General features: G+C 33.0%; 1 protein-coding gene across 1 annotated transcript; it reads right to left on the bottom strand.

Moving 5' to 3' along the window:
- Nucleotides 1-1,506: 1,506 nt before the first annotated feature.
- Nucleotides 1,507-17,834, bottom strand: LOC100370045 (glutamyl-tRNA(Gln) amidotransferase subunit A, mitochondrial-like). The gene is made up of 11 exons (XM_085505401.1): nt 17,790-17,834; nt 15,777-15,936; nt 15,223-15,321; nt 13,814-13,910; nt 12,957-13,181; nt 11,973-12,148; nt 9,417-9,529; nt 8,162-8,354; nt 7,315-7,432; nt 4,364-4,569; nt 1,507-2,962 (listed from the first exon to the last, which is right to left on the bottom strand). Exons 1-11 carry the CDS (start codon nt 17,811-17,813, stop codon nt 2,787-2,789), a joined length of 1,587 nt encoding a protein of 528 aa, XP_085361527.1. The 5' UTR covers nt 17,814-17,834; the 3' UTR covers nt 1,507-2,786.
- Between the last annotated feature and the right edge of the window lie 155 nt (nt 17,835-17,989).

Here is a 17,989-nt window from a genome sequence, read left to right on the forward strand (position 1 = left end):
ATGGACATGGGAAAATTTCTTCCTGATTTAACCGAGATCCTTTTGCTTTATCAAGAACCTTGTAACAAAATACATTGAGTATATTCTATAGCCATGAATATAATGTTCTGTACTTTTATCATGGATTGACAGAGATGCATATCAACTACAAGAAATTATAAAGTTAATAAGATATTAATGTATTATATGATTTCCAAAATCCAGCTGCCAACACATGGTCAATCCATTGCGGAGCACTATAGAGTTGTCTAGTACCTTCAGATCTTGCATTTTCATAGTATACGGATCCTCATGTCCCTGAGTTCGCATATGCAAATCTGATGACTACAAACACCAAAATGGAAATGTTTAAAAAATATCGGGTCTAAATATCTTTTTAGACAGTGTCACTTATAAAATGGACGAGAAACCGATTATTATTATTTTTACTCACCAGCATTACCTGATGCCTTCTCAGCTGTTATGGATGCCGCTTCTTTTGTTATAACAGTAAATAAAATATTATCTCCATTGTTATTGAGATCACTCAGGGATAATAGTATCTCCCTTGTTGTTGGAACCACTCAATGACTGCCATTCATAGGTTTATGCAAAACCCGAGCTGTTTGTTTATTCTATGGGTATGTTTATGTAAACATGGTACTAATGATGTTAGTGATACGTTCTGAAATGTTTGTCCGACCACTTATGCAAAATATATATGCAAAACAAATTCAACAACACATACTTCTTTGGAGTATCAACACACACAGATACACTAGCGGTTACAGGGCTCGTAAACTCCGTCTTTTCTCAGCGGGAACGGAGTAGAACGCCGTCCTGAAGAGTGAATCCATGAACGAAGTTTCGATAAATGAACATGAAATTGTGTTCACCACAATGTCACTAGGAAAAGACGAACCAAGCAAGTGTTCATTCCACGGCATTGATCTAGATTCAATCATTGGCTGGTGCGACGCGCCTGGTTGACTCTGTGGCAGTGATGATGAACTCTTATACTGGCAAGGGGACTTCTTTTTTATTTCGCGATCACGGCCCCGTTAAAGGAGTAAAAATTTAGCTAAAATATTCAAGAAAAATAAATGTGCAATGTGAACTGACGAAGCAATAATATACTAGTACTGACAACGCTTTAAATTTAGATCATTGTATCATGCAAACGCACGTAAGGGAATGATATATTCACGTCAAACCCAATAACGAACAGTCCCGGTAGAGTAGCATTGATCTGTAATTATGTTAACTCACCATCGCGTAATTCTAAAATGGCGGAAGTTGCGAAGCCATGTGTGAACCCACCTGTGCCTGAAAACAGAATTGGCAGAATAAAAAATAAGATTTGAATCTACACGTAGCTCAGTTTCAAGAGACGTTGTGTCCGGTCATTTTGCGAAAGAAATGACCGAAATTCTCGTGTTATTTTGATTTGTTTTATTCCAAGTAATAAGTTAGAACCGGGGATTTAAAACGGCAATAATGTAACTAAATGTTCGAAATTCATTGATCTATATGTACATGCAGAATTTTATTTTTAGAAAAAAAAATGCATCAGAAGAAGCAACTAAAATGGCAAATGAGCGTCAATAAGTCCTTTCAACAAAGATAATGGTCTCCGGCAAGATGTAAGCACACGGAATTAATACCTCTGGTTGAAATTATAACATATGTGTAAAAGTAGGCGAGCCATACAAATTTCATTTCCCATGATGTACTAGAGCATTACCTGGCATTACAGTGCTTTAATTATAGATTCAAGAAATATTACATATACCATATTAAAACACATTTTTGGTGAAAATGAGAATATATACGATATAAACAGTAAATAATCATAGTTCATAAACATTGCCCATTTTATTAGTCTGATATGTGATAATTTTCTTATGTGGTGTCATTTGAACAACGCCCTCTGATATGAGATATCACCCTCTATGTTATGAGCATTGTTCAAATCATGATAAAAGCATGAAATTTGAATGCTCTTATCGAAATGACCCACATGAGATGAGAGTGGGTGTTTTTCTTATTTTGGGGAGAACATTAAACTTTACATGTGTACCAAGTTCCATGCTTTTATCATAATTTGAACATTTCTTATCTGCTGGGAAACCCATAAAAACATGAATAATTCACAAATAAATGAATTCCTTCAGGTAAAAGATTAAAAGATCACATATTATTCATCATTGATATTGATATCCCCACACTGACAGTGACAATTCAGCCTTTGAGAAAGTTAACTTTTAATAAAAAAAAAAAAAGAAGCTTTTTGGCGTCATAATAAGAACAATGTTTCCAAAAAACAGAGAACAGAAGCAAGTCTGACAAATGTCAAACCTATATACCCATCTATAAGATATGAAAAAAAGGTATATTTGGCAAATCGAAATACTCATCTAGACTCTTCAGGTAAACATGTCAACACTTGAGAAGCAGAGATTCACACAATGTCACACGACTTATCAACAGATCATTTCAATATCTCAACAGATTGTAAAAAATTCTAGCAGAACTATGGTGTTGATCAGTACATTAGATTATATTTATAGTTTAAATATTTTATAAGATGAAGCTCTTTAAAACATGTTTCAGTGTTAAAGGGCAAATAAATAGTATGAAATATAGCCATCAGAGACAGAAATCTTTGAGTTTAGTAGTACCTTATAAGTCTTAAATTTATTCGATTTATTTTGATTTGTTTTGTTTTGCTAAATATAAATACTGAGGTACAAATCACGTCTCATTTTAGGAGATTACTTTCCGCTTCGTATTTTCACGTTTATTTGTCAGAGATCCTCTTCAAGAACTGTTGATAGATCTAATCTTTGAAAACTAACTTCTTGTTCAAACCATTTGGCAACTTGCAACATTTTGTAATCTTGATACCTTTGACCTATGAATTGCAAACCGATGGGAAGTCCAGATGATGATAAATATGCAGGAACAGTGACTGCAGGCACACCTGATAAAAAGAAGAGACAGTAACTGCACAGGGACACGATAATTGTTCATATTTTTGGATTTGCATCAGCAATCTTAATGCAAAGATTGATTGTTTAAAAAATATTGCAGTTTTATAATATATATTCATGACATGCATAATGTACATCTCCACAGTGTGATAAGATAAAGAAAAAGTTCACATCATATATTGTTGATATAGGGTATGTTAATACAAATTGTGGTGAAAATGGTTCATTTTAGCATAGACCTTAGAGAACAGGGCCATAATACTGTGGGGTATCCCTTTCATGTAACCTTAGTTATAATCCTCTGACAATAAATCTATGTCAACACCACTGTTACATTCTCTCCTCTTCCATAAGCCAAACATATGGCTGCCAGGGAGTAGCTACACAAGATGAGCCAACTTTGTGGTTAGAATATTATCAGAAAAATTATATTTGATTAAAACTGAATAGCCAAGTCCATTCTATTGATACAAGTGAAACTAAAAATTGCAAAGTTAACAGTTTTTATTCCATTATGAAAACAGGAAAGGAAAACAAAAATGGTCAGTTTTCTCTACAAGAAAACAAAACTGCCTAAACGTAAACAATGACCTGTCAAAATTTGTGTCATTATAGAAGTGGATTTTTCATCATATTTAGAAGAGATACAGCATAGTGCACCCGTTATACACTGACAAATGTGAATATTGGCACAGCATAACTTATCAAACATATAAAAAAGCATAGAAAGGTAACAACTAAAACTGTTTCTGACGTATATTAATGGGATTATCTACACAGGAGATGATAACCCACGTTGCATACAGGAAATTGGATTTTCCTTTGTCTCAGACTTAAGTTGCATGTCCCTGTTTTCTAAGGTCTATGATTTTAGCAAGCTCAAGTATTTTTAGAATTATTATTCAGTCCCTCTAAAAAATTTAAATTATAATAAATCCTAGCAAAATTGGAGAAGATATCACAGAATTGCCATAAAGTAGCCATGAAGTAGAATACTGTGACAACGACAAACTTAGAATACAAGGCTGGAAAATTATATACTGTAAAACATGTTGAAAAAGCGGCATGCAATTTTAGCGAATTGTAGTAAAATGACGTAATAGTGAAATGTTGATTTTATAGCGAATCTCTTTTGTCATTGTTGATTTCTTTGTTTGGCGACCATTTTGAGTTGATAATAAAGTCATTAGCGACATCTTGAATTAACGAATCAGTTCTCTCGCTAAATTCGCGAAAAAGACATGCTCGCGAAAAAGAAATGTTTTACAGTAATCACATTCAGTGTCATTTCAAAATTTTCATGTGAAAATGGATCCCATTTTTAAATGTAACTTTTTTGTGATCATTATATCTATATAGAACAGTTAAATGTTACAAGATTTTAAACTTACCAGCCATATTTATTGGTTGTGTTAGTACATCTTGTTGTTCAGACTGTTTTCTATGATCAACTGTTGTAAAGTCTTTATACGTTGGTGCATCACTAATGGTTGTTGGGGTTAATAAAATATCCACACCACTGTTAAAAACATTCATAAAATCGTCACTTATTAATCTACGTATCTTCTGAGCTTTTAAGTAATATTTCTCATACATCCTGCAATAAATGTAAATATAGTGTAGTGTTATACATAAGGTTAATATTGGTATGAGGTTTATCAAATTGACAAGCACAAAGTTCGTTATTTAATAAAAAAATCAAAGAAAGCTTAGAAAGAACTCCCGTGTGCTGAGAGTTTTGGAGACACATTACAAATTAATTCAAAATTACTTATAACTGAGATATTGATGGAATAGCTGAAAACTAATTATGCAAATAAGGTAACTAATATGAACAGATTTATGTGTAAAACTAATAATTTCTGCACAATGTACCAAGTTTCATTGAAATGTGATTAGAACCAAAAAAATATTAATTATTATACTAATTAGAGAATTAATATGAACAGATTTTAACCCAAAATTAATCAGACTGTCTATTGTCCTAGAGAATTTATGTACCAAGGTTTATTCAAATGTGATGATCAATACTTGAGATATAAGTATTAAATAATTATGTTAATTAGGTTATTAAGAAGCATAAATATTTACCAAAAACTAATATGGTGCATAGTCTTAGGTTCATTGAAATGTGATGGGTACTCTTTAAATGTTTCATTGAAATCCAATGAGTGGTTTTTAGACATCATAGAACAGCAAAAAATTAACTAGTTATGCAAATTAGGTAATTAATAGGCACAATTATTTATCCCAAAATTAATCAGGTCTCTGCATAGTCCTAGAATATCTATGTCGCAAGTCTCACTGAAATGTGATGATTAGTACTTGAGATATCAGGTGAAAAGCTGAAAATTAACTAATTATGCTAATAAAGTGATTAATATGCACAAATATTTACCCAAAAACTAATTAGGTCTCTGCACAGTCCTCAAGTAACTATGTACGAAGTTTCATTGAAACGTGATCATTACTACTCGAAATATCAAAAGCTGAAAATTAATTAATTATGCAAATTAGGTAATTAATATGTACTGATATTACCCTAAAAACTATCAGGTATGTGCAGTGTCCCAAGTTTTACTGAAATGTTATGATTAGTACTTGAGATATCAGTGGAAAAGCCGAAAATTGATTAATCATTATGTAAATTAGGTAATTAATAATATTAACAGATTTTTACCCAAAACTAATCAAATCTACGCATTAGTTCAGAGCATCCATGTGCCAAGTTTCATTGAAATCCAATGAGTGGTTCTTCAAAAATCAGTGGAACAGTCATAGAACAGCTTAAAATCAGTTAATTATCATGCAAATTAGGTAATTATTATTCATAGATTTTTACCCAAAACTAATCAAATCTGCGCACTAGTTCAGAGCATCCATGTGTCAAATTTCATCAAAATCCAATGAGTGGTTCTTTAGATATCAGTGGAACAGTCTTGGAACAGCTAAAAATCAGCTAATTATCATGCAAATTACGTAATTAATATTCATAGATTTTTACCAAAACCTAATCAACTCTGCGCATTATCCCAGAGCATCTATGTACCAAGTTTCACCAAAATTTGATTAGTGGTTCTTGAGATAACGGTGGAACAAAAAAAGTGACATACATACATACATACATACATACATACATACAGACATACATACAGACATACAGACAGGGTAACTGCAAAGACTCCCTTTTGTGCTCGCACACGGGAGTCAAAAAGTTTGCATTTTTAAAAACTGTAATTATTTTTAGATCAAAACAAGTCCAGTGTAGACTCCATTAAAATCGACTTACCGGGGTATATCCCTAATAATAATTCAACCAAGGTGGCCCCTGTTTCTTTTTCTGCTTCTGTTTGGATCTCGACTGATTTTTCTCGGCAAGACCAAGGCCAAAGAGCAAGTAATACCCTTGACTTTTAGATGCTTAACCCTATTTTATTTTATTTTATTTTTTATCAGTTTCACTGATCAGGAATTTCAGAACAGAAATTAACAAAGAAAGGTATTTCATGTAGCTCACAATACTCAAAATTAAAGTTGGTTTGTTTGAGTTTTTAAGGATGCTATCTGTAATAATTTCACAGTGCATGTAAGTATATATTCCAGAATGATACAAACAAAACAGAAACACAACATTTTCATTGGGTGGCCACATTTTTGAAATGCTGAATGCACATTTCAGAAGGGAATAAGCACTCCATTCAACAAGTTATTGTCTCTCAATTTGTATATTGTAGTTCTCGGAATTGTTGTTTGACATTAATTTCATCAAAACAAAAAAACAAATTGACTATAATGAAACTGAATGCATTACAAAATGATTTGAATCGATTTGACTTTGCACGATCAAAATACATGTATGAGTAAAACAATTGCAGATACAAATGACCAACTGTTAATTGAACTTTTCTTAAAACTGAAAACATGGGTAATAGTTTATTTTGTTTGACGACTAGTTGCATGCCAGACAATACATGTATTTGCAATGCTATATGTTACTGAATTCCAAAAACACCTGTGAATTTGTAAATACCTCTGAATTGACTGATTTTGGGATAAATTAATTGTAGGTAAACATGATCGCGAAGTATAGTATACTGCTGCAAATAAATTGTGTTTTATATCTACCTTGTAATTTGTAATTCAAAGTAAACGTGTTACAATATTAAGTCTTGTCCACCTACAAAACCAGTCATACTATGTCCAAGCAATGACATGATCCATTAACAGATAACCAACAAACTCATTTGAACTACAAAAAATGTACATGTGTACTTTGTTATAAAACAATGGTGCATGAAATGTGAAAGAGGAATAAAGTCAAACTGAAGTGAGATGATGATACCCTTTAAGAAGAAAATAATTGCCAGCCAGTATTCTGCCTCTAACCACATCATTAAAACCTTCATGCCTCGTCTCAGAAAACAATTCCTCCACTGAACGGTTCACATCAGCACGATGACCTGTGAAGATAAGAAATATTTGTGTCTTAATTGCTTTTTTCATTTATCATTATACACACTGGAAAGTATGGACAAATTGAAAGATTTGGAAGCCCATTAGAAGAACCATTAATTCAAAGAATCAAGTTCCACAATCACCATGGCGACACATGGTTCATGATGCAGAAAAGCTGTGGCTAGATAATAGAGGTATATAACAAATAAATTGTGAACATGATATTTTGAATTACTCAATTAGAATGATTGTATAACATCAGCTTTGTGGTTAACAACACTCAACTAGATGTGATTTTACCAATATGTGCCTATCAGGCTAGACACAACAGTTATGTTACATACTAATTAGGAATGATTAGACTCTGCAACACTTTTACTATGTTGTATAATTGATTGAGGCAACATTTGATCTGATATGACTAATTTTGAACATATATTGAGCCAAATGATGTTCAGTTATCTACATGAAATCAACCCAATTTGCATGAGGTGTTTAGCAAGTCAGCACACTGATCTCTTTCCAGAACAAATCACCAACAACAAACCATTTTTATTTGAATAAACACAACCAAATAAAATATGATCTAGCACAGATTTAAAAAAAAATGTTTGTGGCCTTCTGGAAATTATCAGAACTAATTTTCAAAAGTTGAGGTGTCACTCAATACAATTATGCATAGTGAGTCAAATATAGTTGAAGATAATTTTGCAGTAGATATAAGAATAACTTACCAAATTCAATTCCGTCATAGCGTGCCATATTGGATGCCACTTCTGTAGCACATAGTACTGAGTAACATACAATTGAATATTGTGTATTTGGTAGACTCACTTCACTCACTTTAGCCCCTGCGTTGTCAAACAAATCGGCCGCTCTCTTCCACGATTCGATAACATCATCTGATAAAGATGGGGCATAATACTCCTAGAAAGATAATTACTTTATAAATAAAATTTAAAAAAAAAATCACTGAAAAAAGTACTCCCAACTTGTGTATACACAAAAACGTAACCAAAGTTAGGGACAACGTCAAAAGATCGATGTTGGATAAAAAACTTATTTTCTTTAGTTTGGGGGTGGGGGGTGGGTGGTTTGACCTCAAAAAGTTTCCATCCTACAAAAACGATTTTATTTGTTAATGAAGTCAAAAAAATCTTGGAGTATTTGTAGTTCGTTTTTTTCTATCCAATCATGGACAGAAATAACCGAAAAGGGGAAAAAATGGTTTGGTTCGAGTGTAAATTTGTGCGTCAAACGAGGTGCATTTGTAAAATCTTTTTACACCCACCCGACAACCAACTGCTATGCAATACTACTGTCCGATTATCAATTTGTATTTAATGGTGAATGTAGTCTGACGCCATGACCAATATTTATCAATTTAGTTTCAGTGGGGGGTAGGGGGGTTTGGAAAAAAACTAAAGAAATTAAGTTTTTTATCCGACATTGATCTTTTGACGTCGTCCCTTACTGTACAAATATTTCAGTAAGTCTTTGATCTACAAAATCCATTAAAATCTGACATGGGTATTCTAATTGTCATTGTTCAACTTTTTTGTTTTGTTTTATCAGCAGTGCAGTTTTGCATTTAGTGTTTTTGCTGACTCAGAACATTTCAAAACACTTAGTCTAGCAGTTCAAGCAGCAACATTAGACAGGGAACCAATAACAATTCATGATCAATAACCATTTATAATTTAGAAACATTCCTATTGGTGGAAATATAATTAAATCTATATAATAAATTAAGTAACATTTTTTGAAATTTTCTGTCTGACTTTTTTTCAAAGGACAAATTGACATCAATATAATAATTAAAACTTGAATGGCATGCAGTATATACACAAAGTCAAAGTCAGAGTCAACAAACCAAACTATTTGTGTAATACACATAGTGACAGTACTATTATAAGAATTTCTTTCTCATTAATTCAATGATGAAAATTCAAGTTAAAAATGCATTTTGACTGATGTGTGTAAACTTACCTTTGGAATACCTATATGTAAATTTTTAACTGTGATGTCATCAGGAAGTATTTCAGGATGAAATGAATCCATTACAGTTGTAGAGTCAAAAACATCATGACCACCAATAGCACCTTATAATATAAGTTTATAATATTATACATCTATCACCGTAATGCCATAAGTTACAGTGTGCTGTAATTTTGCGGTATTTTACTGGGTATTTTCATCCTACGATATTAGGAAATGCGAATTCCAAATATGGAATGATTACGCACGTAAGCGTCCTCCAATAATAAAAACAAACATGGCTGACACCAGGGTTTGACCGGACTCCACACAAAGTTTGCTGATTCTGTTCTAAATTTTTTGGATTTCGGTATTCCCATGATGTACCGATATCCTTGAAAAAAAGGAAAAGATGTATATTACGATACCTCAATGTATACACACAGATAGTACACCGTCATCTTCATAATAACCTCATAATATCATATGTGCAACGTTTTCCACGTTTGGGTCAAATAACAGATTGACATACGAGGGCATGATTTTGGCCTAGAGGGTCTTGACTAACATGAACGCAACTGCTGTAATTTTTGTGCAAACATAAAAGATTTGGGCACATACCAAGATTCCATAATGTGAACATAATGTCACCAACATTGACTCATTCCAGGTTATTGACATTATTCTTGAATATTTTCCTTTGTTTACATTGGCCACAGACACGCTATTGAGTGCAATGCAAATGTTCACACAGTTCAAATTAGTAATGAAGTTACAAAATACACCTGGAACATACTATCAATTGACCAATCAATTCAATCTTACCTAAAACTGTTGTAACATCATTTACATATCTACCGAATACACCAGGTACATCCAATGAATTGACCAATGGTATTCAATCTTACCTAAAACTGTTGTTACATCATCTACATATCTACCGAATACACCAGGTACATCCAATGAATTGACCAATGGTATTCAATCTTACCTAAAACTGTTGTTACATCATCTACATATCTACCGAATACACCAGGTACATCTAATGAATTGACCAATGGTATTCAATCTTACCTAAAACTGTTGTTACATCATCTACATATCTACCGAATACACCAGGTACATCCAATGAATTGACCAATGGTATTCAATCTTACCTAAAACTGTTGTTACATCATCTACATATCTACCGAATACACCAGGTACATCTAATGAATTGACCAATGGTATTCAATCTTACCTAAAACTGTTGTAACATCATCTACATATCTACCGAATACACCAGGTACATCTAATGAATTGACCAATGGTATTCAATCTTACCTAAAACTGTTGTTACATCATCTACATATCTACCGAATACACCAGGTACATCTAATGAATTGACCAATGGTATTCAATCTTACCTAAAACTGTTGTTACATCATTTACATATCTACCGAATACACCAGGTACATCCAATGAATTGACCAATGGTATTCAATCTTACCTAAAACTGTTGTAACATCATCTACATATCTACCAAATACATTAGGTACATCCAATGAATTGACCAATGGTATTCAATCTTACCTAAAACTGTTGTTACATCATCTACATATCTACCGAATACACCAGGTACATCTAATGAATTGACCAATGGTATTCAATCTTACCTAAAACTGTTGTAACATCATCTACATATCTACCGAATACACCAGGTACATCCAATGAATTGACCAATGGTATTCAATCTTACCTAAAACTGTTGTAACATCATCTACATATCTACCGAATACACCAGGTACATCCAATGAATTGACCAATGGAATTCAATCTTACCTAAAACTGTTGTAACATCATCTACATATCTACCGAATACACCAGGTACATCCAATGAATTGACCAATGGAATTCAATCTTACCTAAAACTGTTGTAACATCATCTACATATCTACCGAATACACCAGGTACATCTAATGAATTGACCAATGGTATTCAATCTTACCCAAAACTGTTGTAACATCATCTACATATCTACCGAATACACCAGGTACATCTAATGAATTGACCAATAGAATTCAATCTTACCTAAAACTGTTGTTACATCATCTACATATCTACCGAATACACCAGGTACATCTAATGAATTGACCAATGGTATTCAATCTTACCTAAAACTGTTGTTACATCATCTACATATCTACCGAATACACCAGGTACATCCAATGAATTGACCAATGGAATTCAATCTTACCTAAAACTGTTGTTACATCATTTACATATCTACCAAATACACCAGGTACATCTAATGAATTGACCAATGGTATTCAATTTTACCTAAAACTGTTGTTACATCATTTACATATCTACCGAATACACCAGGTACATCTAATGAATTGACCAATGGAATTCAATCTTACCTAAAACTGTTGTTACATCATCTACATATCTACCGAATACACCAGGTACATCTAATGAATTGACCAATGGAATTCAATCTTACCTAAAACTGTTGTTACATCATCTACATATCTACCGAATACACCAGGTACATCTAATGAATTGACCAATGGTATTCAATCTTACCTAAAACTGTTGTTACATCATCTACATATCTACCGAATACACCAGGTACATCCAATGAATTGACCAGTGGTATAAGACCATGCCTTGAACATAATCCATATGTTGGTTTCAGACCCACAACACCACAATATGAAGCTGGGTTCCTAACAGATCCACCAGTATCTGATCCAAGTGCACTATGGAACAATTAAGCAAGAATATATATATAATATTCAAATACATCTATGAATGGTGAAAAGCATGCAAGTGAAATTATTTGATGTGAACTTACATACTACTAAACTAAGTAGTATTAGTGCTTTATAGTAGCTTTTATTCTTTCTTTAAGTAATACATTTTTGTTTATACATAGTTTCCAGTTTAATCTTGTTTGTAAATGTTTTGTTTTGTTTATTTCTTTTGTTTATAAAAACCATAAAAAAAACTTCTGTAGTAAGTTTTTTGTGTTGAATTATCACAATCAAAGTCTCAGAGACTTACAAGATTACAGGTAATTTCATTTTTCCCAAAATAACAAGTTATGACATGGCATACTCTTCATCATGCAAATGTAAACCCAATTTTAACATTTGAAACAGAAACTGAAATGAATGCATGTCAATATGTGTGACATGATAACATATGCGTATAGTTTGAATGTGATCAGTCCACCATGTCTGAGATACAGGTGCTAGCAGCCCATACATGGATACACTAAAGAGGAACTCGAAATATCCATTTTTGAACAGTGACTAAATATTGATTTGAGTTCAATTGTAATGAGAATCAGAAATCAGAACAACAATATACAGATGGTATTTTAAAATCAGCAGATATTGCTTTAGACAACAGTCACAATATCTTAATTTTATCTACCTAATCTTTTTTAAATATACCGGTACTTTGAAAATCAATATTACACAAATAAACTTACAAAATATAAAATAAAATAATTCCATGCAGTTTTGAAACATAATCACACATTAATACACATGAAATACTCACACAAAGGCTGTGCCTGTTGCCACTGCAACTGCACTACCCCCAGAACTACCACCACTGACAAACCAATCAGATCCATCAGTACCAGTCACATGACTATGTGGTGATCTGGTTCTTCTTTTGATTGGTTCATTCGTCGTCAAAGGTGATTGTGAAGCATGTTTCTCCTTATATGGGTATTTCCAGGGATTCCTAACTGGTCCATGTATACTCTCTATGCTGCCAGATCTAAATAGATGGAACAGGAATTAATAATTTATTATTATTAATAATAGATAAGTCATCAATTTTATGTATTAAAAATGATGGTGATTGGTGCCAAATTATTTATTCATTACAATATAAATATACTCACAAATAAAACATTCATATAAAGTTTTAAGGATACACGTAAAACATGTACCAATTTGTCTGTGCACAACTGAGATCCAGATCGAGAATTACAGAACTGTAATTTGGCCATCTTGAATCGTATCACCAAGTGAATAAATATGCACATGTGTGACATGATGTATTTATAAAGTTTGAACATGATCTGTCATGGCATGTCTCAGACAGCATTCATTGAAACATAAATAAGCCTACCAGTCAGCCATTTTTAATCCAATCCGAAAAATAAAAAATAATTTCCATCAAGATCCCATAATGTCTGATCTGTGTGCCAAGTTTGATAAAATCTGTCCATACACGTCCAAGATCCAGTAAACGTGCATTTGTATTCCAATAATGTATTGCAATAAACGTGCATTTGTATTCCAAGATGCATGATGATCTAGGCATATCTACGATACAGATGAAAATGGGGATCATAAAACGGTATTGTAGTTAATACAAAATATAAGTTAGGTATAGTAACTTACCCCATCGCAAACTCATCTAAGTTGGTTTTACCCATTAACACAGCACCATTATCTAATAGTCTCTGCACAACTGTGGCTGTATAGGGAGGAACATAATCTGAAACAAAACAAAGCAAATGAAAATAGTAAATAACCATGTTATATTGACAAAGATGATTAACACAGTATATAACTAGAGAGTACATGTATTACAATATTTAATAGAATGTCATTAATAACTATTTTGAGTTTTGAATAATTAATTTTCATCCAAATTCTTAAAGATGTACTTATGTTTCTAAAACCTAACATGAATTTTATAGACCAATATTAAAAGGACCTGGTCCTTTAAAGACAGGTAAGTTAAACTATTCGGGAAAGCCTAGAATTTCTGAGCTTTTCAACACCCTAAACAATAAAATATAGCCTGCTAATCTTAGCTATCTGATTATAAATATGCAAAATTATTTAACTGCCCAATAATTGAAACGCAAGTTGTTTCAGATTTCACCAGTCCATAGTATGTGACATTTGAATATATTTGCATGGGTAATAAGCTAACCTGACAAATGAACTGGGAGTATTTTACTTCCCATGATTCTGATTTGACAGCCCAAAGTATGTGACATTTGAATATATTTGAATTGCTAATAAGCTAAACTGACCAATGAACTGGGAGTATTTTACTTCCCATGGTTCAGATTTGACAGCCCAAAGTATGGGACATTTGAATATATTTGCATGGCTAATAAGCCAAACTGACCAATGATCAGAGAGTATTTTTCTTCCCATGGTTCGGATTTGACAGCCCATAGCATGTGACATTTGAATATATTTACATGGCTAATAAGCTAAATTGACCAATGAACAGAGAGTATTTTACTTCCCACAGTTCAGATTTGACAGCCCAAAGTATGGGACATTTGAATATATTTGCATGGCTAATAAGCCAAACTGACCAATGATTAGAGAGTATTTTTCTTCCCATGGTTCAGATTTGACAGTCCATAGCATGTGACATTTGAATATATTTGCATGGCTAATAAGCTAAACTGGCCAATGAACAGAGAGTATTTTACTTCCCATGGTTCAGATTTGACAGCCTAAAGTATGTGACATTTGAATATATTTGCATGGCTAATAAGCTAAACTGACCAAAGAACAGTGAGTATTTTACTTCCCACAGTTCAGATTTGACAGCCCATAGTTTGTGACATTTGAATACATTACATGGGTAATAAAACTAACCCACCATCTATGCAAACCATCAGGTTGCAGAGACCTAGTGCATGGAATACAGACTAGTATTTAGGAGTAAAGTACACATGGTCTTGATGCTAGACGGAAGTTTGATATTTGCAGTATCAAAAATTAGCTATTCTCAAATTAACATAAAGAAATGAAATTTATTAACAATGTGTTGTACTTACTTCTTAAAATATTTGATGCACATGTAGTTCTGATATTTGTAGTACTGAAATTGTCTTTAACTGCTATTGGTATACCATCTAGAACACCTTTACTTCTGCCTGGAAATCATTTACAATAACATTGACTGTTACATTATACATGTATGTCCTGTTTGATGTGACGAAGAAATGCAATAGTATGATGTTTACTTAACATTTGCATAGTGATCATGGTTTAAGCATAGACCTTAAAAATGGTCTATGGTTTAAGCAACACACAAAAAATAGCATATTGGGGTAGGCAATTTCCTTTGGAATTAGCACTTTCTTAGAAAATAAGAAAATATAATTTAATTAATTAGTTTAAACATTAATATCCATGCCAAAAAACTGCATGCTGTAAATGTTTTAATTATTTACTGGTTTTTAATTTCACTCTTTTCTTTGATAAGTGGGATTTCCTAAAATAAAAATGAAAATAGATGGTTTTAGAGTATCGTGCAATTAAAGACCATCATGTTGTTAATGAAATGAAAAATGAATAAATAAAAAATGCAAATTGATATAATGCTTACCTTTCCTGAGTCTGCTATCAGACTTCTTCCCTTCTTGCAAAGCAATATCATGAGTCTCTGTTACATAGGCATTTAACACTCTTAACTGCTTGGCTCTCTGAATACACTTTTTACACAGCTCTTCAGCAGAAAGATGACCATCTTTTAACTTTGATGCAATCTGAAAAATACATCTCAAAACAATTACTACACTTAAAACTCAAACAAACAATTAAGAATGATACCCAGTTCTGAACTTCATACACAACCCAGATTGTAAATATCTTTTTATTTAGTGATTTCGACCTCTACAATTCTTTTTCTGAGCTGCTCTTGCATGGGACAACACATCAACTGAATGAAAGCAGGGCTGCCTTGAAGCAACAAATTTGAAACAATTCTTCTTATACACAAACCCATAACTGTTATCCCATTCTAACACTAATTCTTATTGCTCCAATTCTTGGCATTTTCACCACCTGGTAACAATTACGATGAAAACAGAGGCCAAAAACTTTCAGAAAACTGTACTTTGGGATGGTTGTTGAGTATCCACTGAACAGCGTAACAAGATTACCCCTACATGTACAACATATATAAATTTTGTTGATCAGGATTACTTCAAAGTTGAGTTTGTGCTGTTTCCCTAATTAGTTGTTTTCATCGGCTCTTCTTCTAAAATGTTGTCCTTGTGTATTGTGGAATTAAATAAAGTGATGAATCCACATTCTATTATTTATTGCATGTAAACCCCAAACCAAACGACTTAACCCCAGATGACCCCTTATGATACTTATTTCCAATCAAGTGCAATTCTTTAGATGAGTGCGCAGATCCTCAGATTACCCACAATGCTATGTATTTTTCTAATAGATATTGGCTGGTAAAAGTTTGGTAAATGTCACCAGTACACACAAATCTGTGGATATGCTTCATGCATTCTGAAAACATTAATTTTTTTCAAAATGTTTTTCTTTTTTCCTAATGTTTTAGTCAAATGTAAACAAAACTCAGTTCATATATGTCTAATGGCATAAACCACCAAAGAATTCTGGGTAATTTATTATGCTGCTGTTTCTACCAATCACATTGCAGGATTCACAATCTATATTTTCTGCATCGATTCAACCATAGACCTTAGAAAACAGGGACCACAGGACGGCACCAGCGAGATTCGAAAGCCAACCGTTCAGTCAAAACCAAAGCAGTTAGCCAATTCGCTAGCGAATTTGCAAATTGGCTGCCCCAATACTTCTGAGACTTGCTATAACACACCTCTCTCAATAATGCAGATGGTTCAATATTAAAACCATAAAAGATGAGCTGCATGTGGATAGCCACTTAGATGCCTTTATTGAATATTCACACAACACCTCTGACCATTTTTGGTTTATTCATGAAAGAAGCATAATGAATTTGCAGCAAGCTACATACATCTGTTGCAATAGACAGTAATATTATTGATTAATAACTTATTAGGTTTTCACAAAAACATTGTTCATGATCACTAATATAAGAGTTGTCTCGTCTCGAGTCGGGCCAGGTTTAATACATAACCCTAATTATTAGCACTATAATAATTGCATACTATATACAATAAGTACCATTTATACTGCATATATGGATGCAGGGATGTAAAACAAAATCTAATTTTACCTCCGTGATCATTGTCATCCTACGTATAACTGAACCCTGACTCCAACACTCCAACCCCATTGTAATTAAATATGCCCCTCCAAATGATTACAAGTGACCCAAAGAAGGCATTTAAAACAACTGAAATAGAGGAGGGGTACTGGAGGGGCAGGGTTAGGATTAGTTCATGAGCAAGTGGGCCCTAAGGAACCGTTACGCGTTACCTGTTGATCGGGCTGAATGACGATGTTCCTACACGGCGGCTGTCGGATCACTTGTCAGAATGATACTAACTACCGACATCTCGTTCATGATCATACGATCATCAATGTATATCACATATATTTACAATAACTGAAACTACTGACGACTAAACAGTGCAAGAAATATTACGATTACCTCTCGAATACTCATTCCCAACATTTTCACGTGTTGTTTCTCAAGATGGCGTCTGCTATGACCTTTGACCTGCTGAAGTTTCGAAGTAAAATATTTTTAGTTGTGCAATATCCTGATAATCTACTTATTGATGTTTCCATATTTGAAAATATTCTTTCCAATAAAAATGATTTGGGATAGGCATAAAATCTCGTATTACC

The sequence above is a fragment of the Saccoglossus kowalevskii genome, chromosome 11 (genome assembly GCF_978046115.1).
Source record: "Saccoglossus kowalevskii chromosome 11, keSacKowa6.1, whole genome shotgun sequence".
In the NCBI taxonomy this organism is placed as follows: domain Eukaryota; kingdom Metazoa; phylum Hemichordata; class Enteropneusta; family Harrimaniidae; genus Saccoglossus; species Saccoglossus kowalevskii.